The sequence below is a fragment of the Zingiber officinale genome, chromosome 9B, assembly GCF_018446385.1.
Source record: "Zingiber officinale cultivar Zhangliang chromosome 9B, Zo_v1.1, whole genome shotgun sequence".
In the NCBI taxonomy this organism is placed as follows: Eukaryota; Viridiplantae; Streptophyta; class Magnoliopsida; order Zingiberales; family Zingiberaceae; genus Zingiber; species Zingiber officinale.
In genome coordinates, this window is record NC_056003.1 from 31,883,908 (window position 1) to 31,907,125 (window position 23,218).

The 23,218-nt window shown below is 36.7% G+C and overlaps 1 protein-coding gene across 4 annotated transcripts; it reads right to left on the reverse strand.

Moving 5' to 3' along the window:
- Positions 1-1,083: 1,083 nt before the first annotated feature.
- Positions 1,084-8,697, reverse strand: LOC122024732. 4 transcript variants are annotated; one of them, XM_042583409.1, is made up of 8 exons: positions 8,630-8,669; positions 6,077-6,221; positions 4,899-5,908; positions 4,708-4,768; positions 4,499-4,614; positions 2,156-2,246; positions 1,628-1,675; positions 1,084-1,338 (listed from the first exon to the last, which is right to left on the reverse strand). In XM_042583409.1, the coding sequence occupies exons 3-8, from the start codon at positions 5,888-5,890 to the stop codon at positions 1,309-1,311; spliced, it is 1,338 nt and encodes a 445-aa protein (XP_042439343.1). In that variant the 5' UTR covers positions 5,891-5,908; positions 6,077-6,221; positions 8,630-8,669; the 3' UTR covers positions 1,084-1,308. The 4 variants fall into 4 exon arrangements, with proteins under 4 accessions (XP_042439343.1, XP_042439339.1, XP_042439338.1 ...); XM_042583405.1 differs by having other exon boundaries at positions 1,084-1,675; positions 6,077-6,139; positions 8,630-8,692; XM_042583404.1 differs by having other exon boundaries at positions 1,084-1,675; positions 8,630-8,666.
- Between the last annotated feature and the right edge of the window lie 14,521 nt (positions 8,698-23,218).

Here is a 23,218-nt window from a genome sequence, read left to right on the forward strand (position 1 = left end):
ATTTTGGAATGTTAAAGCTTATTTGATAAGGTAATCGAGTCGAGTCGAGCTTAAAATGAACCAAACCTTTGAAATGATTGTTCAAGCTTGACTTGGTTTATTTTTTATAAGCTTGAGCTTGTTTGAAGTTTGACTTGACCTTGATTCATTTAGATGTTATCGAGCTCTCAATTCAAGCTTGGCTTGAGCTTGATTCGAGTTTGGTTCGTTTAGATGTTTTCAAACTCTTAATTCAAAATTGACTTGAGCTTGATTCAAGTTTGGTTCGTTTAGATGTTTTCAAACTCTTAATTCAAAATTAACTTGAGCTTGATTCAAGTTTGGTTCGTTTAGATGTTTTCAAACTCTTAATTCAAAATTGACTTGAGCTTGATTCAAGTTTGATTCGTTTAGATGTTTTCAAATTCTTAATTGAAGCTCATTTGATTGCTTGAAATTTTTACTTGTTTGATTTATTATTGAACTCGATAATTCAAACTTATTTGTTTATTTTTTTTTATTTATTTAACATATTGATAAGCGTTTTATTAATAAACATGGTTCATAAACATTGTTTACGAACCTTATTCACAAATATTGTTCACAAACGTTGTTCACGAACATTAATGAGCTGAATACATGTGTTCAAGCTTGTTTGTTTAGTTTAACGAGTTATTCAAGCTTATTTATTTAATTGATTTTGTGTATATTAAACGAACATAAACAAACTCTTACTAAATCGAACACTAAACTTATTCACGAATATGTAGTTCATTTACAACCCTGTCCATATGAATAGTGAAATTAATCTAGATGCTCATATTACACCCCACAAACCTACCATAAATTTTCTAAAGGAAAAGTGGTAGGTAGATGTTGGAGGCTTAATATTTTGACCTATATTTAGAATGTTATAACTATCCTTGGCACTTTTTCTAGTCATTCCTTCATGGTACATCGCAAAAACAAGTCGTTCTCAAGGGGAAAAACTATTGCTGAAACTTCATTTTCAGTCGATTGGTAACACGATACATCTTGTTCTTTTGGGAGCAAGATTTCTATGTTTCAAACAGTGATTCCCTACTTGTATACATCACGATGATATATTGAAAAAAGTTAGACCGAAGAAGTAGAACAATCTCATTGAACAATGTCACAGTTAACCTATATTTGAATTTTTGTGAGATACATAAATACAGAAGTGTCCGGGTGTAACAACAATTGAGTATGTGGTGTAAGAGATCGGGGCATAAAAGTACTCCGAACTATTGTAATTTAGTCGCGCTACAAGAGAGCATTTTGTTACCGTACAAGTTGGATTGGAGTCCTTTAGGATTTAGAACTCAGTCGAGCCTTCAACTGCATGGAATCGTCGAGCATAGTGAGAAACATGGAGCATGAAGGCTTTCAACTCCGATAAATCACTCAACTCAACCAACACATTGGTGCAAATTATGTTCGCTTAGAGTGATTACATGAACAAGTTGACACAGCCTACATGAACTTACAACTCTAACCAAATATCATAAGCCAAACTTATCTTTAGCATAGAACTAGAAATTGTGAGGATTTTTCAGTAGCAAGACATTACGAGCACAGAAGATTGCGGAGTATAATGATTATTCAACAAGGATTGTTTTTCACATACCCGTTTTATAAATTTTAGTTGATTGAGAACCTCTTCGGTTGCAAGTTCCTGCAGATTTACAAGAACAATAGCTTTAAAAACAGCAACACTGAAACACCAAAATCAATCAAATAATAGAGGAAGCAATTATTGATTGCAAAATAACAATCTATGATAAGCAAGAAATGTCGAATTGACTTTATATCGTATCATTTTTTTTAGTCGGCACCAAGCATCCAGCTTATGCCGATTAATCTTGGGTGACCGGCCCGACCCTGCAGAAGTTTCCCACCGGCCACCGGGATAAATCAGGAAGCGCTCGCAACAAACGGTGTATCAGCCCAACGTTCTTAGTTATATTATATCAATGACTTTGTGGAAAGTAGTATTGGTTTTCATATGCATTGATAATGAAGCAAAACAGACCAGAATCCATTGGATATGATACAAGTAACGAGTTCATCAATATCTCATGAGGTTATTTAACAATGAATTCAGGCGACTAACTGATAACATAATGCTGTGTTGATTCGTGTAAAGATTATTCACCTGAGGCACAACACAATCTGCATGAATTGGATCCCATTGAATAGCACAAGAGCAGTCCCAATCTTCACTCTGAACTGTGAAAAGAGGAGCCCTGCAATAATAAATGAGAGCTAACCACATCGAAATCTAAAAGAAACACTTTAGGGTTTACGCGCGAACATTTGAAAAAGAAATGTGAAGCATGAAGGATCAACTTTGTTCTTACAAAATTATCTTGACTAATGATGTAATACCCCTGTTCTGAGATTCTGGTAAAGTATGGCTTAAAAGGTTAAATGGTACTATCCATATCACCAAGGTGCACTTTCCTTTTCGCAAGCCCAAACTTAAGAACTCCAAAGTTAAGCGTGCTTGGCTTGGAGAAATCTGAGGATGGGTGACCTCCTGGGAAGTTTTCCAGCGTGCGTGCGAGTGAGGACAAAGTACGTTAAAAGGCTTAAAGTTAGATGGTGCTTTCCTTAGCCATCTGAGGATGGGTGACCTCCTGGGAAGTTTTCTAGGGTGCGTGCAAGTGAGGACAAATCACGCTGAAAGGACCTTCGGTGGTCTGTGGAGTTAGTCATCAACCCGATGGACAATTTGGGTGGCATTCCCGGTTCGGTCAGGTGGGGTCCGCCCGGGCCGGGGCATTACAGATGGTATCAGAGCGACCTTGCGACCATGAGTGTGCCTGTGGTAGGAGCACTCAGGGCACCACCTAGCGAGGGAGATTCTGGGATTTGTCTGTGGTGTGATTCGTGATTACACAACGAGGACGTTGTGTCTTTAAGTGAGGGTGATTGTAATATTCTTGTTCTGAGATTCTGGTTAAGTATGACTTAAAAGATTAGATGGTACTATCCATATCATCAAGGTGCACTTTCCTTTTCGGAAGCCCAAGTTAAGTGTGCTTGGCTTGGAGAAATCTGAGGATGGGTGACCTCCTAGGAAGTTTTTCAGAGTGCATGCAAGTGAGGACAAAGCACGCTGAAAGGACCTCCCGTGGTATGTGGAGCTAGTCATCAACCCGATGGACAATTTTGGGTGGCGTTCCCGGTTAATATTAGTTATACCGAAAGCCCTTAGTGTCTAGCTCTCCGACTGAACTCTATGCAATGGTATACCATTAGCCATAATTAGTAATATATATGATTGTGTTCTGGAATCCTCGAGAACAGGTTTAGATTCGTCTTAGAGGGAAAATGGAGCACCTTAGCAATGCATCACCATAGACTAAGAACTACAAAATTGTCTCTTTCATTTGGGGTGACTGAGGGATCGTACCATTTGTGGTTTTTCCATATTTTGTTGTAGGCCTAGAGAAAGCAGCAATCACTAATCCTCTCTTTCCAAAAGGAAGAATGCAAAATTCTTAAGTATTCATTTTTTGGTTCATAGAATATAATAAATAAATAAATAAATCACAATAAAATACATCACCACGTAAATAAATTTTTTTGACACATTTTACTTGCACAATTTACTTCAATAAGCCTAATCGACCTATCCAGTACCGACTAAATCGCTTGGTCAACCCAAACCATGCAAGTCAACTTGACCATCCAAGATCATCTATCTCACTTGTATCGCCCTGCCTTCCCCTCCGCCTACTTGCCACAAATAATTTGGACAACCTAGTTATCCTATCCAGGGACGGATCCAGGAATTAGAGCTAGGAGAGGTTTGAACTTAATGAGGTAGGTTGGGCTTTGGGTGTGGAAGGAGTGGACTTTAGTGGACTAAGTAAAAAAATTACATAGGTAATGATAAAAAAATTAGGGTTGGGCTAGAGCACAGGGAAACCCTTAGCAAGATCCATCTCTACTCCTACCTATTCGAATAGACTAGACTACCTTGGACCATTTAACTCGTCCGGATGAGCTAGGCAACCTAGCTTGCGCAAACCATCTTGAGAATTTGGCCCAACTAACTAATATTGACTGTTTGGATCGTCCAACTCATTTAACTCGTCCCCACCTGGCCTACCTAGCTTGCCTAGACTGTTTAGCCTAACCAACTCAAATGAACTATCTAGATTGACGAGACTAGCCAACCTAGTTGGTCTAATTGAAACAATCAAATGAGTTATATAGAAAGCTTAAAATAGATAAGGAAGAGTTATTGTTAGAATAGAGCGCAGAATTCTTATTCCTTATAAATTTGGAACAAGTTTTCCATAAGCAGTGGTATTTCACGGTTATTTTTGCTATCGAGCATAGAAATCATTATTCAACTATTCCATAAGTAAAAATCAAGTTTGTATGTACTAATGTAAAAGAATGAACTTGAACCAATAAAAGTTCAATCATAACCAAGTGAAACGGTAAAGAAGTAGACTAGTTTTTGAAGATAAGAAATAAGAACCTGCGCCACTTTCCACATATAGTGCCCTTGTCACATCTATTTGAGTATATAACCTCCTTGCATTGCACCCAATTACCAATATTGCAATGATATTGAATCTCTCTTCCATTCCATACCTAACCATTACATTTGACACATGCAACCCATTTAGTATCCAAAACAACACATAAGATAAATGGTTACTTCAAGAAAAAGATTTTAACCCTTACATTCGAATTTACGGATTCATCTGTATCCATTTTATAAGGCTCATTGAAATAATCATCTTCGCTACATAATCAAAGAGATTGGTGAAGAAAAACCAAATCAAACAAAGAGAAAGACATAAGAAGTGACACGTAGAAACATAAAGTACTAGGTGAGATCTTATTGATAAAAAGGAGATAGGCGAATAACATACTCGGAAGTATGTCCAGACCAGTCTGTGACTTCAACTTGAAAATCTTTACCAATTCGAACTCCGGTGGTATATGGTTTATGGTCCTTCAACATGAACAATATAGAATTCTTTCTATTTGTGTGATTTGAGCTTTTGCCTACAGCCTTTGATGACTTATTCATCAGATGTTTTGGCTTCTTCTTGAAACAAGGAAGGCAATACCATTCATTGACTGGAAGTTGTTTCAATCTCGGAACACAACAAGACTGATGATGCGCTTCATTGCACTCATCGCAAATAAGCATCTTCAGTGGGTTTTCGAATAGCCCACATATTTTGCATTTCTGAGAAAGCTCACTGTTATCATTCGACATGATTCCTATATCATAATGGCTGATTCTAGTACGAGAATTTCCCAGAAGCCTGTGTTTTTTTAGCACATGGATACAAAGCTCCCTCGTTGATTTAAATTCTCGTGGTTCCAGAATATCAGAAGTTGAACACTCATAGGTATTAATTGTTTCTCTCTTGGAGAAAGTAGATGTGAGTTCCACATTGGATTTTGAGGATGAACATCTATCGTTTAAACTATGACAATGATCTAGATTGGATGCTTGATCATGTATGTCAAATTCTTCAATAGAACTCAAGTGGTGCAAGCCAGAATCATGAACAGACTCAGCATTTCTTGTGCTTCGAACAACAGCCGGAGATGTTTTAGTATCAGCTTTCGGAACTTCCAACAGTTTATCCTCGGAATTAATGGAGGACTTTGAACCGAAACCTTGTTTTGTATCTTTTATATGATTAGGTTCTGGGAGAAGAGCAAGTGAGTTTCTTTGGAACCTCATCCTCTTGTAGACATACCCAACATCCATAGACCCTGAACTCGAGCACGAGCCATTCAAAGTTGATACATCGATATAGCTTCCAGATGAAACTATTGTTCTGCTAGGAGGTAGTTTAAATTCTTCCTTGTCCGTATAATGGCATTCTTTGCGCTTTGGAGACATTTGATAACTTTAACCAATCTGTAATCAACAACAATTTCTATTTCTGAATTCCTTAAAACAAAATATATATAGCGATCAAGTATAATATCATAACTCGCGCTTAGCATGCCACTTCTCTTCGAACTAATCAGCAACATATGGCTGATTTAAGTGTCAATTCAAATCTACAATCCCATTATGACTTACCGATATATGTCCTAGGATGATGTACAACAGAATCGAATTGAACTGTTTTCGGAAAAAAGCTTCCTAGAACATGAAACAATTCATCAGCAAAATTTTCCACCATGTGTACTTGCATACTAAACAAAACAGTGTATATGGTATCGATCTGCACACAATTTTAAGATTTAAGTGCAAACCAATGACAACTAAAGAAAGAAAGATCAATGAATACAAAGATAAGAAAATTATCATGTTTGCATAAGTATATTTAGAGAGTATCAGTTATTTCAACTACCAAATAAAATATACTTACACAACCTGACATTCGACAGAACAAAATGACGGTTTATTCCAACATTTTTTGTGAATGATAAAGCAGATACTCACCATTCAACAAATTGGAGCGAATGAAATTGACAGAGATTTCAATTTTAATGGAAGAAAAATTTTGATTCTAAAACCCTGATTTTCAGGTTGAGTCACCATACGAACATCAAACAGTAATCAAATATCCTATGATAAAAGAAAGGTGATTCAAGGAAAAAGACAACCTAACACAAACCACTATCTTTCCATAGAGATTGAGTTTTAAGATAGAGTTCGACTTTGGGGCATAATATCGCTCAACAACAAACTATGTGTCCTGACTTATATCGGGTCGGCTACAAATGTACGCATCGCCAATCGATTCCATACCACTTGTTCAGAAAATGCTCAATCATTGGACCACTACAACTTTTTGCTAAAAATGGCGGGATTTGCACCTCTCTATCTCTATAAACCAATTTGCTGCTAAACGTGTTGTTATTTACCAGGTTGGAAAAGAAACAACACAGGTTTCGGTGGCAAAAACTTTGGTGGATCAGCGTTTCATGGTCTATCTAGTTCTTCACTTCCTTCCCTATATGATACCTGATAGCTAGCAGCCATCCTCTTTAATTCTTATGTTTCTCTCTAATAGATTGTCTTAGCCTTATGGAGCAATATTTTTTTGGCCTCGATGAGGTTCTCATAAAAGAAGTAATTTAGGGTTTGTTTGGTTCAGGGAAAAGCTTTTCTCAAAGAATGTCTCTTCTTGGTTTTGCAATGTTTGGCTTCACATAAAATCTTAATCAATTGAAACGAAACAAATTCTACTTGAATCACATCCGTTCACAACTCTCCTCCACAAACAACAACCCTCCCCATTTGTCTGCTCCTCTTCCTCAAGAATAGCAACCCGGCGTTGCACACCATCACCCATTGTGACCCAACGAGACCAAGACCTAGCTATTGTAGCCTGTTGCCTCATCTGACAAAAGGAGCTATTGATCGTGTCAAATTTGTGGTCTGACTAAATTTGTCACATTGCCCTCAATCCCGCCACCACCTGTCAAGATATGAATTGCCCTCGGCAAGGAAGAGAAGGAAGAAGGGGAATGGAAACTGCACTTGATCTTAGCCAAAAGACTGAAAAAGGTATAAATTATTTGCTCAGTAGATGGTGACAAAAGGCGAATATGCTCGTCCCCCAACGCCCCCGCCAACCTGTCCCAGGGCCAACACGGAGGAGGTAAATCACGGGTGGCTAGTAGCCTTTGGAATAGTGACTAACACATAAGGAAGACACTTACTTTGGCTTTGCCGAGATTCGAACCCCAGATCTCATGGTGGCAACACCTCATGTGCTAGCCACTAGACTGTCCCGAGGGAACAATTATTTGCCCGGTAGATGAACCAGGGGAAGGTCGCCTACCTCTCGGATTAATTGGGCAAGTTCGGACACCTAAATTATCCAAAAAAAAAAGGAATGGAAAATATCTTTCTTGTATCATGCATGCCAAACAAGGGGGGAAAATTCATTTTCTGACAAAATTTTCCTTGGAAATGTTTTAAACAAACATAATATTTTATGCGAAACAAATAGATCCTTAATAAAGGATAGATCGGTGCACGAACCTCCCACCAATATGGGGAAGGGTCTATTGTATGCAGGCTTTGCAAGAGGTTATTTTCGAGACTCAAACCCGTGACCTTGAGGTCACATGACAACAAGTTTACCATTGTGCCACGACTCCCCTTCAAATAGATCACTTTGCATTTTCACATCAATAATCTCAAGTAATTTTAAGGGGATTATGCACCATTTCTAGATATTACTAGGGTTTTTTTTCCTTCTCTATTAAAGAAGAAATAGATCCTTAATAGAGAGGGAAAAAACCCCAAGAAATATCTAGAAATGGTGACTAATCCCCTAAAAATTACTTGAGATAATTGATGTGAAAATGCAAATTAAATCCAAATCCTTAATATCTTACCATCCGTTGCTCACAAATATTATATCAGTTTTGGCATTTCTAATAACACAGATTTCTCTGTAACGAGAAAACCCTAGGATTAACACTATCATGCATAAGGTATATCAAGAAACTTGGAATCAATCATCAGGGAAGAACCCTAAACCAACCAAACATGCACAATCATCACTTAAACACCCAAGGAAGAGGCAACTTTAGCATCTCCAGACAAGATTTTAACTGCATGTATACATGAAGTAACAGTTACAGAAAACAAAGCGGTCGAAATCGGGCTCACCGAAGCCGTCTCAGTGAAGAACCCTAATCCCTCTCCAGAACCAAACGAAAGTGTGTCCATGGTTCGGCTCTCGGGCCTTAAATAGTTGAAGTGGGCAAAAAAAAAAAAATCATCTTTTCCAACACCATGCAACTCTGGACACCTTTGCCACCGTTGGATTTGGCTTTTTGAAGGGGTGTTTGGTCCGACATTTAGTTATATGATTATGAATGGATAGATTCGTCAATTTGGATTGACCCTCGAGTTGTCAATCCCGTCAGATAATTTAACAGATTAGATTGAAATTTTATCAACTTAAGCATGTTACAGGCTGACCCACCTAGGCCCACGACCCGCGCTAGGCCTGAGTTGGTCCGTGGCTTGAGAAACACATGTAAGTTAAGTTTTTTGTCAATTTATTATCTTTCTTTGTTATAATTTTGAAATAAAAATAGTATTTTTCATCTCACATAACTACTCGTTTGTGTTCATTTATATTTAAAATACATATTTATGGATACATTTGGTTGATGAAATATTTCCGAAGTAAAACGTTGAAAATATAAAATATTTTTTAATTTTTTAAAAAAAATTGATGGGCCCGTGGGTTGGTCTGTCAAACCCGCAACCTGTCTTAGATTGGGTTGGGTTGGGTTGGAAATTTCCCAACCCGCCAAATTGACGAGTCGGCCCGTCCCACCCCGCCAAATGATTGACCCGCCACGGGCTGACCCATCCTGCCATAGGTTGTCCGTTTGACAGCTCTATGAATAAACGTTATGGAGAATAAAATATAATCTAATATTATTTGGTTCAATATACGTAATATAATAAAAAAAATATTTATTTTAAGATCTTAAAATATAATTTATTTTAATATTTTACTTTATATTACCCTTCATCCATATTTGAGATATTTAATTATAATAATTAATATAGTATATTTTTACTATAAAAAATTTAAAAGTATCATTTAAAATTTCCATCGATAATATATTTTTATAAAATTTTAACCATTTGCATTTTTTAAAATTGTATGATAAAATTTAATAAATAAATACTATAATTAATAAAAATTAAATTTTATATCATTATTATAATAAATAATAATAAATTTTCTATCAATAAATTTTTTAAGTAATGATGTGTGTATTTGTGATTCATCTACTAGCTAGCAAAAGTTGTCGAAGTTTTTTATAATGAAAAATGACATTTGGAGTTAGGCCCGTCATTTTCGCTGGCCGTTTGGCATGATTTGGCCATAGAAGAATGGATAAAAAGGACCAAGAATACTTCAACCAGTGCCGGACCTGTAATTTTAGGGCATGAGGCGAGAAAAAAAAAATGATGCCCTCAAAATTTGACATTTATATATTTTCCAATCAAGGTAAATATAACAATATTTTTAATTCTAGAAATAAAAGATAAAAATATATCATCCAAAATGCCCGCAGTATATCAGATTTTTTTTTTAATTATTATTTTTTTTAATTTGAATTAAAAAAATTAATACTTCTTTATATAAATCCATAATACATAAATATATCCCCTAAACATATTACAATAATTTTAAAAGAATATTTTAATTAATTTTTTTAATTCAAAATTTTTTAAAAAAATAATAACAGACAAAATCTATTATTTATTTAGATTTTGAATTTTTAAAAAATCAATATTTTCTTTTATATATCCCAAGCATGAATACATCCCCTAAACATATTACAATACTCCGTAAATACTTAAATTTATTTCATTTTTAATTTTTCTTTTTACAAAATACTATAACCCAATTGGAAAACCTGAACCCTAGAGTTAAAATCTTAAAAATAAAAATAGCTTACAAATTATAACCCAATAGAAAAGCCTCAACCCTAAAATAAACTCTTAAAAAATATGTTAATTATTTTTTAATTCAAAATTTTAAAAAATAATTAAAAACAAAAAAAATAAAGCTCATATCCTACGCGACGTGTACAGTGACTTACTGTGCACGTCGCGCAGGATATCATGTTCCTCGAGGTATATATATTATATATATATAATTTTTTAAAAAAATTTTGGTGCCCCTAAAATTTGGAGGCCCGAGGCACTTGTCTCACAATTTATATTAAAGGTCCGGGCCTGACTTCAACATAATGGTTGAAAAAAAATCAGATAAAGGGATTAAGTCTCCATCGAAGCATGCCCCTATTAGTTGCATGTTGGCATACTCACTATATTTGGTGAAGTAGTTGAGGAGACGGAGTAGATCATCGAAACCATGGACATGAAGTATGATGTAGGGATGTAAAAATATTACAATAACCATTTCAATTTGTGTAAAAATGCTTGTATGGTGGCACAACAATGACACACTATAGAGGAGGGGGAAGAAAATCAAATGGCTATGACAATCTCAGTATTGCCAAGATTCTCATACCTCCTGTAAAGATAACATAAACACATCTCATGACTCATTATCATATACAAAAGATATTGCATATTTAGCTTCTATCACAGTTAGAAGAGGTAGAAAACATGAAAAGCAGTTTTTAAAAAAAAATCATTTATAGTCCATGTGTATCCATAAATAATGAACATATACACTCAGAAATTTCTGTTGCATGCATATCCATATGAAACCTATTGATAGTCTTATCTTTTAGTCAGATAAAAATTGTTTAAAAATTCTTGCGCAAAGAAAGGGCAACATCTCTCACCTTCTAAAACACGGAAGAAGAGGAAGAGAGAAAAGAGATCGCGCGGAGCAACAAGACAAAGACGTACAAAAGGAGAGCAAACACGAGGAAGGAGAAGAAGAGAAAGAAGAAGAGTTACCGTGGTTCGGCGGCGTACCTATTCCACAAAAACGGCCGAAGCTTTATTAGAATTCTCTCTACATAAGAGAATCAGATCTAATGATTATTGCGTTTATTGTTGTACAATAGGTTTACAATGACCTCTATAAATAATGCACAAATCTCAGACCCGGTAAAATCATAACAGAATTTTGTTATAAAAAATCGCAACAGAATACTGTTATGAAAAACCATAACAAAATTCTGTTATATAAAATCGTAACATAATTTTATTACGAAAAATCTTAACAGATTTTTCTTTCATAACATCCATTGCATTGACCTCATCCAAATATAAGCTACCCGTCAACAATCTCCACCTTGGTGAATATTCACCCCTTCGAAGAACACGAGTATCTGAATAAAACTCCAGCTGGATCTCCGAGTCTGAGCTTCCTTCCTCAAGCATCTAGAGATATGGATTAAGTTCAAGTAATGCTTGAACTTCTCTATAGTCACTGGCTTTGTCAACATGTCTGCAGCATTGTCTGCAGTGTGAACCTTCTCAAGTTGAATTTCCCCGGAAGCAATCAACTCTTTAATCTTATGAAATCTCACATCAATGTGCTTGATTCTCGCATGATACACCTGATTCTTCACCAAATAGAGAGCACTCTGACTATCGCATAACAACTTAACTCCACCTTACTGAACACTCAGTTCTCTAACCAACCTTGTAGGCCATAAAACTTCTTTCGCTACTTCAACTACTGTCAGGTACTCCGACTTCGTAATAGACAATGCAACAATAGATTGAATTATAGATTTCCAACAAATAGGTCCTCCTGCCACATTGAACACGTATCCTGTAGTAGACCTCATGTTATCTAAATCTCCTGCATAGTCTGCATCTATGTACCCAGCAACTAAAGAATCTTTCGATTGTCTACTGAACATAATATCATAATCAGTTGTATTTCTCAAGTATCTGAAAATTCACTTCACTACATCCCAATGTGGTCGACTAGGATTTGAGAGAAACTTGCTTACCATACTAACTACTTGCGCCAAATCTGGTCTCGTACAAACCATGGCATACATCAGACAACCAACTGCACTGGTATAAGGAACCTTTGACATCTCTTGGATCTCGTCATTCGTCTTTGGACACTGTGTACTGAATAACTTGAAGTGATGCGTCAAGGGTGTGCTCACCAATTTTGCATTCTTCATGTTAAACCTATCTAGCACCTTCTCTACATAGCTACGTTGAGATAATCATAATCTCCTTGCAGCTTTATTCCTATGAATCTCCATCCTAAGAATCTTCTTAGCCTCTCCCAAATATTTCATGTCAAATTTCTTACTCAGTAGTCTCTTCAATTTGTCAACCTCTTTCATCTTCTTCGCAACAATAGGTATGTCATCTACGTATAATAGTAAGAAAACCAATGATTCATCTTTAACGCTCTTCTCATATATGCAGCAGTCATACTCACATCTCCTATATCCGTTTTAATCATGTATGAATCAAAACGTTTGTACCATTTCCTAGGAGATTGTTTCAATCCATAAAGCGATTTATTCAACTTGTAAACCAACCGCTCTTGTCCGGGCTAACTAAATCCCTCGGGTTGTGACATAAAAATCTGCTTCTCCAAATTTCCATGAAGAAATGTCATCTTCACATCCATTTACTCAAGCTGCAAATCGTGATGTGTCACTAAAGCCAACACCGCTCTAATTGACGTATGTCTTTCCACCGGAGAGAAAATTTCTTCATAGTCAATCCCCTTTCTCTATGAATACCCCTTTGCTACCAATCGAACCTTAAACTTCACTTCTTCTCCCTCTAGCATTGCTTCTTTCTTCTTGAATATCCACTAGCACCCTATACCTTTCTCTCCTTCAAGAAGTTCCACTAGATCCCATGTTTGGTTCTTATGCAACGACTCCATCTCCTCTTCCATAGCACACATCCACCTATCCTTCTCAGAGCTATGTATCACCTCTTGAAAAGATGTAGGGTCTCCACTACTAGTGATAAGCGCACAAAATACCAAGTCTTCGAATCCGTATATGGTGGGTAGTTTTATGACTCGTCTCGTTCTGCCACCAACTATAGTGCGATGCTCCATGTGCTTTGAGCTAGAATCATCAGAGTCATGAGTCTCTAGCTCCACCTGCATAACATCTTTCTCTATGTTGCTTTGTAATGTTTCATTTTCTTCTTCCTAAGTACGCTGTAACATAGCTTTCTCATCAAACACCACATCTCTGCTGATCACCATTTTATTTGCCTTAGGATCCCAAAACTTGAAGCCTTTAACTATTTTCTGATACCCTAGAAATATGCACTGCTTTGACTTTGCATCCAACATTGATCTTTTCTCACTAGATATGTGCATATAGACTGGACATCCAAAAACTCGAAGATGAGAGTAATCTACACTACAAGAAAAATCCTCATAGACATCGGTGGAACAACAATGATTTTAAGCAAAAACTGATGTGCATTGAGTATTTTACACCGGTTTTTCCAAAAATCGATGTCTATGAGCGCAGATTTTCGCTCATAGACATCGGTTTTTTAGCCGATGTCTATGAGCGCCTTTTATTTGTTAATAGACATCGATTTTAACAATGGTTTTTAAAACCCGGTGTTAATGAACCAAAATAAAATAATTTAATTTTCCACCAATACTTAGCCAAAATTTGCAATACTTCACTCTTCCCTCCAAACCTAAATCTATATCGCGCCGTCCACCGTATACCGTCGCAACACCACCATGACTTTCCTCCTAGCCGCTGGCCGTCCGACCATCTCTCTCAGCCTCATCTCCCTCTTCCCCTTCCTAGATCGACGCCTCTTCCTCCCTCGATCAGGATCAAGACACGATGCCCTTGCTTCTCCGTCCAACCACACCGCATCTCCTCCAACTCGAGAAGAGGAGGCCTTCTTCGCATTCCGGTCATTTTTAAGCCAAAGCAGAGATTTCCTCCATGAGCGATGACCTTTCTGTAAGCATAACCTTTCCTTTTTGTATTTTCTTAGATTTTCTCTGTGAGCCCTACCGGTTTCTTTGATCTCATGGAAGAAGCGGTGTAAAAGAAAGCATTTTCGCCCAAATGTCGATCTTGAGCGGAGGAAGAGTAGTGTGCGTGTTGAGATCCAGGATGTTCCCTAGCCCAATCCAAGGGATTTTTTTAGGTCATCTCGTGGATCATATTTCTGACGTTCGCCACACAACCGTGATGCTTGAGTCTTTTACATTCTGGTTTTTTCCCTTTTCTGGTTCATACAAGGGAGAAATCGCATGCATGCCTGCGTTTACCTTTTTAATCTGATCTTTTCTCGATTGATGTCTTATGATGATCTTATCTTGACTTCATCAGCGCTTTTTCAAGCACAATGGAGGAGAAGGCTAAATGGCTTTTTGAGAAGCTGAAAGGTGAGGGATTCTATACCATTGCTTTGCCATCAATTTTCAACTTCCCCTGTTGCTGTAAGGTACCAAGATCTTTCTTCTTATTATTTTTTTGTAATTCTGATTCAGTACGAGATATGCTACAGATGCTCAATCCTTCACCTCTCACGTAACTTTCCTTGTCAACTTTTTTAGTGATTATCTAATACAAGGTAGAGTGCAGCTTTTGTTGGTTGAAATGTCCTTTTGCTTTAAGAACCCCAACTACTGATTGCTTGATTTCCATGCTAGCTTGCCCTTTCTGCTAAAGTTAGTTTTGTTTTTGTTAATCTATCATTTTTATTTCACTGGACTCTGAAGTATCTCATTTTTCATATCTGAGAGTTTCTTCACTTGTAGTTTTGAGATGTTTCTTATAGAGATATTATTGATTAAACAAATTTTACCATACGACATTGTAAATTTACAGCAGAAATTGAGCTGTTTGTTGACTCAATATGATCTTTGGGAATAAACCAGAAATTGAGATGTTTGTTATAATCCAAATAGAGATGACTAACCAGAAATTGATCTGTTGGTTAAAAATTAAGTTAGATGGAGAGGAATGTTATTTGATAGGTAAAAGAGAAGTTAAACCTTATTGACTTTGGTGTTAGATTTTGTCAATAACTACAAAAATTATAATGATGATTACGTCTCTTGAAAAGGAACACCAATTAAACATAATTGTACTTTTCAGTTAAACATAATTGAAAAGGAAATCTCCGCTTTGGCATTCTTCGTGATGGAAAAGCTCGCGACTTTCATCAGCGCTTCGTGAAGATATTCTCACGAAGGCCTTGAATTCTAACGAACATAGTGGACGTGTGAGAGGCATAGGAGCAAATGTCACTCCATCATCCTTCTTCAAGGTTACTAGAGGGAAGGTGCAAATTGAAGGAATTTGAAGTGATACTACACCGGTTGCATATATTACATCTAAAAGATCTAATTCGAAGGAATTCATTGGGGCTCGATGTAGAGGTATAGTTCATCTTATTCTTACAATATGCATTGTCATCTTATGTAATTGTTCGATGCTTTTGTAAAGCATAACTTTTTCATCGACATGTACTAAATCCTTGTTACAAGTGCTGTGGTTGTTCAAGCTTGTACATATAAGCGATAGTTCTTGAATTCCTTTAATTGGTGAAGCATCTTAGGATTGAGCTCTGCAAATTCAAAGTGTCCCAGATGATAATGTGCAGCTTTTTTGATCTGTAGTATTTTGGTTTGCACTTGTACTCTATGACTTCAGTTATTCAGATCCTAGGTTTAAGTTTGCTTTGGCCTATTTGCATATATTGCAGCATGAAAATAGATGCTGATACACAGTTTTGGCTACACACTTGGGTGCATCTTTTTTTTTTTTAATTTGTAGTGTTAATTTTAGTTCATATTTTTATTTATCCGCTTGTGACACTGTCTTATGTTTTTACCACTTTCAGTTATATTGATTATCTCTTTTTGGGTGATTACGTTGATCGTGGCCAACATAGCCTGGAAAGTATTACTCTTCTCCTTGCATTGAAGGTATTACTTTCCCCTCAAGCTTGTCAATGTGATCAGTCTTATCCAAGCAAATATTTTTATGAAAATATTTAGCATCAAAGAATTCTTGAAGGTATTACTTTGCACTCTTCTTGTACAGGTTTATGTTTACAAATATGTTGTATCTTTAAACTTTTCAAAATTTTCTGAATCAATGTTACAGATTGAATATCCACATAATATACATTTAATTCGTGGAAACCATGAGGCAACCGACATTAATGCTTTATTTGGGTTTCGTGCTGAGTGCATCGAGAGAATGGTACCACTAATTTCTATTTGCTGTCATTATTTAGTTTATCAAGAAAAAATTATGTTCCATATCATTGTTTATTGTTTGGAAACAGGGAGAACAAGGCGGAATCTGGGCATGGCACCGTATTAACAGATTGTTTAATTGGTTGCCTTTAACTACTTTAATGGAGAAGAAAGTTATCTGCATGCATGGTGGTATTGGTCATTCCATAAATCATGTAGAGCAGATCGAAAACCTTCAACGACCTATCACAATGGAAACTGGCGCAATAGTTCTTATGGATCTGCTATGGTCATACAAATAAATAACTAAAAAGAAATACCTTATTTCTGTGAATAACTATTTCCTGCTTCTTATTCATGCAGGTCTGATCCAACAGAGAATGACAGTGTTGAGGGGTTAAGACCAAATGCCAGGGGGCCTGGCTTGGTTACTTTTGGGGTGAGTGGTTATATGTTTGGCTCGGACCATTTTCTACTCAATTCCTATACAATGGTTTCAAATTTTTGATCTTTTGATGTGACAACCTAACCGAGTTAGTTATTGAGTTCTGCAATAATAATGACCTCCAGTTGATAGTAAGGGCACATGAGTGTGTCATGGATGGTTTTGAACGATTTGCTCAGGGTCATTTAATCACTCTTTTCTCTGCAACTAACTATTATGGTGAGGATCCATAGCTTTGCTCAGTCTATTGTTTGTCTATTAATTCTCCTAATTTTCTTTCAATCCATATATCCAGGAACAACAAATAACACGGGGGCAATTTTGGTTTTGGGACAAGATCTTGTGGTTGTCCCAAAGCTAATTCATCCCTTACCTCCTGCCTTCCATTCTCCTGAAACATCACCGGAACGTCATATTGAGGATACATGGATGCAAGTATTGCTGCGTTAACTCTTTTGATGTTTGCACTTTATTGTTGCATCTATCTGCATTCTTTATGACTTGGAAACAAAATTGTTTATCTCCTCAGGAAATTAATGCCAACAGACTAGCCACGCCTACCTGAGGCAGACCTCAAGTGGCAAATGATCGAGGTTCTCTAGCCTGGATATAGAAATCATCCCAAATATGGTATACTAATTCCCCTCCTGTGAACTGAGGTTCCTGGTGGTTCAGCTGTTGGACCTACTCTTTTGAACAAGAAGCTGGGTTTATAAACTGGCCATCAAAATTTGTAAAGCTCTTAGATATTTCAACATGTAAAGTTGATTGAAAGTTGCTCACCAATAGTGTTTTTGTGGTAGTTATTCTTTCCTTGTCGAGACAAACCAAGGTTAACAATTACTATGAGCCATGTATAATAACAATCTTTTCCCTTATTGCATTTCCGTCGCTATAATTTCTTTGGTGATTTTGTGTACAAGATAAGTTTTGAGTGTAACGTGTAATTGATAAGGAATGGGTGTTTGAGCTCTACAAATTCAAAGTGTCAAGGGAAAAAACAACCAACATGGGTAGTTGTCAAGGTATATTCATATTACATCGATTTTACACCGTTGCTGAAACAGTATCGTTAAGTGATACTACATCGGTTTATAACCGATTCGAAAATCGATGTTGTTAAGTGATACTACACCGGTTTTAACCCAATGTCTAAAATGACAGACCTTTTACATCACCTTCATAGACATCGGTCGAAAATGTAATAGACACCGGTGGAAAACCGATGTCTATAAGGGTTTTTGTTGTAGTGCTACTTGATTCCCTGTCCATACTTCCTCTGATACTTTGCCTTCTAGTGCTGCCCTTGGTGATCTATTAATGAGATAACATGTCATGTTAACCGCTTCTGCCCAGAAATTCTTTGCAAGCCCACCATTCAGCCTGAGACATCTTGTCTTCTCAATGATTGTCCTATTCAACCTTTCCGCTACCCCGTTCTGCTGAGGTGTCCTGCGAACTGAGAAATGTCTCATTATCCCATGCTGCTTACAAAATTTCTGAAACTTTGAATCTGTGTACTAAGTCCAATTGTCTGACCTAAGGTATTTGATCTTTCTTCCAATCTGGTTCTCCACTTCAGTTTTCCACAGTTTAAACTTTGCAAAAGTTTTTGACTTGTGACGCATAACGTATACCCAGACCTTTAGTGAGAAATCATCAGTAAAACTCACAAAATATAAGTTCCCTCCACGTGATGCTACATTGGCTGCTCCCCAGAGATCCATATGTATGTAATCTAGAATCCCCTCCGTCTTGTTTGCACTTTGCTCTATTTCCCAAGAACATAGAATTCCCCCCTTGTCGACGGTGGAACCCCTAATATCATGGGTTCCACCAATGGAGATGGAGGACACCGCTCCTTGTTCATCATGATTGCCCCTTCATATTTGAATTCCTGGATCCGCCACTGCTTGCACGTCTTGACACCCTTCAACAAATCTCTCTTGTGAAGTTCCAACATCCCACTTTCACCCATATGCCCTAGCCGCATATGCCATTAGACAGTACTGTCTGATTCAGACTCCATAGAGGCAGCTGCACCTACAATTGTAGTCCCTATCAACTTGTAGATCTTTCCTGCTACTTTTGTCCTTTCATTACTGTCAAAGCTCTCTTGCCGACCTTCATCACTCCGCTCACTGATTTGTAATTACAACCAATACCATCCAGTGTGCCTAGTGAGATCAAGTTCTTACTTAGCTGTGGTATATACCTGACATCACATAAAGTTCTGATCATACCATCAAACATCTTGATTCTGACGTTCCCTATGCCGATAACTTTGCATGATGCATCGTTTCCCATCAACACTGAACCAGAATTCACTACCCTATAGGTGTCAAACCACTCCTTATTTGGAGTCATGTGATATGAACATGCAGAATCTAAGATCTATGCATCCGTCAGCTGCTCTGAACTTGACATAATTGATAGAATATTTGCATCACCGCTCTCTGAAGTTTTCTCTTCAACTATGTTTGCGGACTTTGTCGAACTACCTTTGTTCTCTGCAACATGTTTCTTTATCTTTGGACAATCTCTCTTAATATGACCTTTGCCTCCACACTTGTAGCATGTGATCACCTTCTTCCTTATGGACTTAGAACGAGCCTTATTGTTGTTGCTAGATCCATGTTGAGATTTGTTCCTACCACGCTATTGGTTGCTATTTGCCACAAATCCTTCTCCCTGATAAACTTCATCGCTTGTTTTCTTCTTTTGGTGAAAACCTAGCAACATACCTATAATCTTCTCCAATTTAATAGTTTCCTTATCCCACATCAAAGTAGTAACCAAATTCTCGTACGTAGGAGATGAAGGTAGAGAATTCAACAACATCAGTGTCTTATCCTCGTCTTCGATCATCACATCAACCCGCTTCAGATCGCTCACAATCTGATTGAATACATTGATATATTGGCTCAAATCCGTTTCTTCTGTCATCTTCAGCCCGAATAATTTCTTCGTGAGATACAGCTTGTTTGTTAATGACTTTGACATGTACCGACTTTCCAACTTTTGCCAAACTACCACCAGTGACTGCTCATCCATGACATAGTACATCACGTTATCCGTAAGACAAAGCCTGATTGTTGCTACTACCTTCGCCTGAAGTTCTTCCCAATCTAATCTCTCCATACTTTATGGTTTCCTTTCTCCTAGCGCCTTCACCATGTCTTGTTGCACCAACAAGTGCTTGACCCTTCTCTGCCATAATCCAAAGTTTCCGGTTTCATCAAACTTCACCATATCAAACTTCGCAGAAGTTGTCCCCGACATGTTGAAGAAATCCGCCAAAACCTGTAGCTCTGATACCAATTGTTGTGCAAAGAGAGGGCAACACCTCTCAACCTCTAAAACGCGGAAGAAGAGGAAGAGAGAAAAGAGATCACGTGGAGCAACAAGGCAAAGGCGCACAAAAGGAGAGCAAACACGAGGAAGGAGAAGAAGAGAAAGAAGAAGAGTTATCATGATTTGGCGTCATGCTTACTCCACAAAAATGGCCAAAGCTTTATTACACAAGAGAATCACATCTAATAATTTTTGTGTTTGTTGTTGTACAATAGGTTTACAAAGACCTCTATAAATAATGCATAAACCTCAGACCCAGTAAAATCATAACAAAATTTTGTTATGAAAAATCGTAACAGAATTCTGTTATGAAAAATCGTAACAAAATTCTATTATATAAAATCGTAATAGAATTTTATTACGAAAAATCTTAATAGATTTTTCTTTCATAACATTCATTTCATTGACCTCATCCAAATATAAGCTACCCGTCAACAAAAACAAATAGAGTATAAAAGCTATCCTTGTTGATAAATTGAATCAGTGATCAGAACTAAAACTAGTATGAACTTTCTGTAGGTCAACATACATGGATATGCTATGATCTAATTGCATATAGTTTTTAATGATGAATCACTAGAAAATAAGACATCCAAATTAGAAGTACAATAAAAAAAAATATACGACAATATTCAAATTATAAATTCCTACATCCCACAAGTTCTATCCAAAATAGAAACCATTCAACAAGTTGAATCCATAATGATATTCATCCAACAAGTTGTCCTAAATAATATCATAACTGTTCAAAAGTATATCAAAATATAAGCTTCAATAACCTAATTCAAATATCCAATTGGTCGCCTATGGATTGATCTTGGAGAGTTACTTCATCACGTAATCTCTTCTAAATGCCTTCAGCAATGCAAAGAAGTTGTTAACCTTGTGTTCATCCTTGAGAATGTACTTTCCGACATCCATAATTTCTTATTGAGAGAAATTAGAAAGTTACATTAACTCATTATGTATCCTCACTTTCCTATCATTGTTCTTGGTTTGTTTCTTGAAGTAGGTGGAAATTTCCTTCATCTCCTCATAACATACTTGCTAATCTCTCCCACTAAGTCACCTAGAACATCATCAAACTTCCCTTTTTTCTTTCTAGTGGTTGCCTTCTTGCTTGATGGACAAACTAATGAATCTCGAGTCTCCATCTCAGATTTCTTTATTTCCTCTCTAACATATTCTTCATCTTTGTGAAATTCAACGTTCGCCTATTTCACTCTCAAATGTGTCATTCTCTTCATCACATAAATTTATCTCTTTTACTGATAACTGAGCCATATTAGCCTATCATGTAAAAAGGACAATGAACCAAATAGAAAATCAACAAGGTGGAAAATCCCAATAACTGATAAGAGAAAAACAATACAAACATAGTGTATTGACAAAGATGTATTAGACACATATCACAAAACTGAATGGGATGAGCAGGAAAATTAAAGGTGGGTAATAGAGAATTGAAATGCTAAGAGTAGAAGCCACTGGAAACAAAGATAGTCTATTCATCCTTTGCTTAAGGATAGAAGGATAGAAAATGATTTTCTCTGTATCTTTATTCTAATCAAGTGGTTTGTATACTAGACTTGTACAAATACATTTGTTGCGGTTTATTAGTTGAGAAGTTAATGAATGTTTCTCTGGCCACAATTTACATACTTGGAGTTTGTCTTATGGTTGCCCTTAGCAAACACATAGAAAAGAAAAGGATCGACGATAATATAATGTAATTTTGATTGTGAATAAGATCTCAAGAGAAGCCAATAACTTGAAAACATTTCCCCAAAAAAATTATTAAATGAAACACAAAAAATAGTCAAATTGGAGTTTTTTAATATCTTTAAAAAATGATATATTTTTATCTGAAACATAGTTATTTAATGTATAAGGCGCCCAAAAGCGCATTGGTGTTATGGGGTATGAGGCGCACAATGCAAGTCGCAAGGTGAGGTGCATACCTAATTACCAAAGTAAGACACTTTGGGTAAAATTTTTTACCATTCAAATATATATAGAAAATTTCTATTAAAATATTTTACTAATAAAACCATAGTTCATAAAATATTAAACAATAATATAATATAATATAATATAATATAAAATTCACTAGTAAATAAATATATTATACACATAATTTAAATTAAAAAAACTTCAAATAACTAAATAATCAAAATCTTCATTCCTCAATCAAATTATTATCATTATCACTAGATGTTTCAAATTTATAAATTTGTATAGTTAAATCTTCATTAGTTTTCGTAAGACCAATTTCTTCCTCCTTTTCAATAAGGCGCATGCTCAAGGCACACAGGCACAACAGACTCACCTGGTTGAGCCTTGGGCCTAAGCACAACAAGGCGAGTGATATTAATAACTATGACCCGAAATACAAGATCCTCCCGAAGTTAGACTCCAACCTAGATGAAGAAGTTTGCCATCAATGATTCCAAGGACCCGAGGTGGAGAAGCCTGTTACCGACGCTGATTCGAAGAAGACGAAGCGGGAGAAGTCTGTTGTCGCCGATTGAAGAAGACGAAGTGGGAGAAATCTGCCACCGCCACTGCTGCTGCCGCCGTCGCCACTTCAAAGAAGATGAAGCGAGAGAAGTCTGTCGCCACCGGTTCGAAGAAGATGAAGAAGGAGAAGACAAGCTGAGGTGGAGAAGTCTCTCACTGCCACTGGTTCGATGAAGATAGAAGTCTGTCGTTGCCCTAGGGTTTGCGAAAAAAAATAGAGGAACAGTTATATGAGAAACAA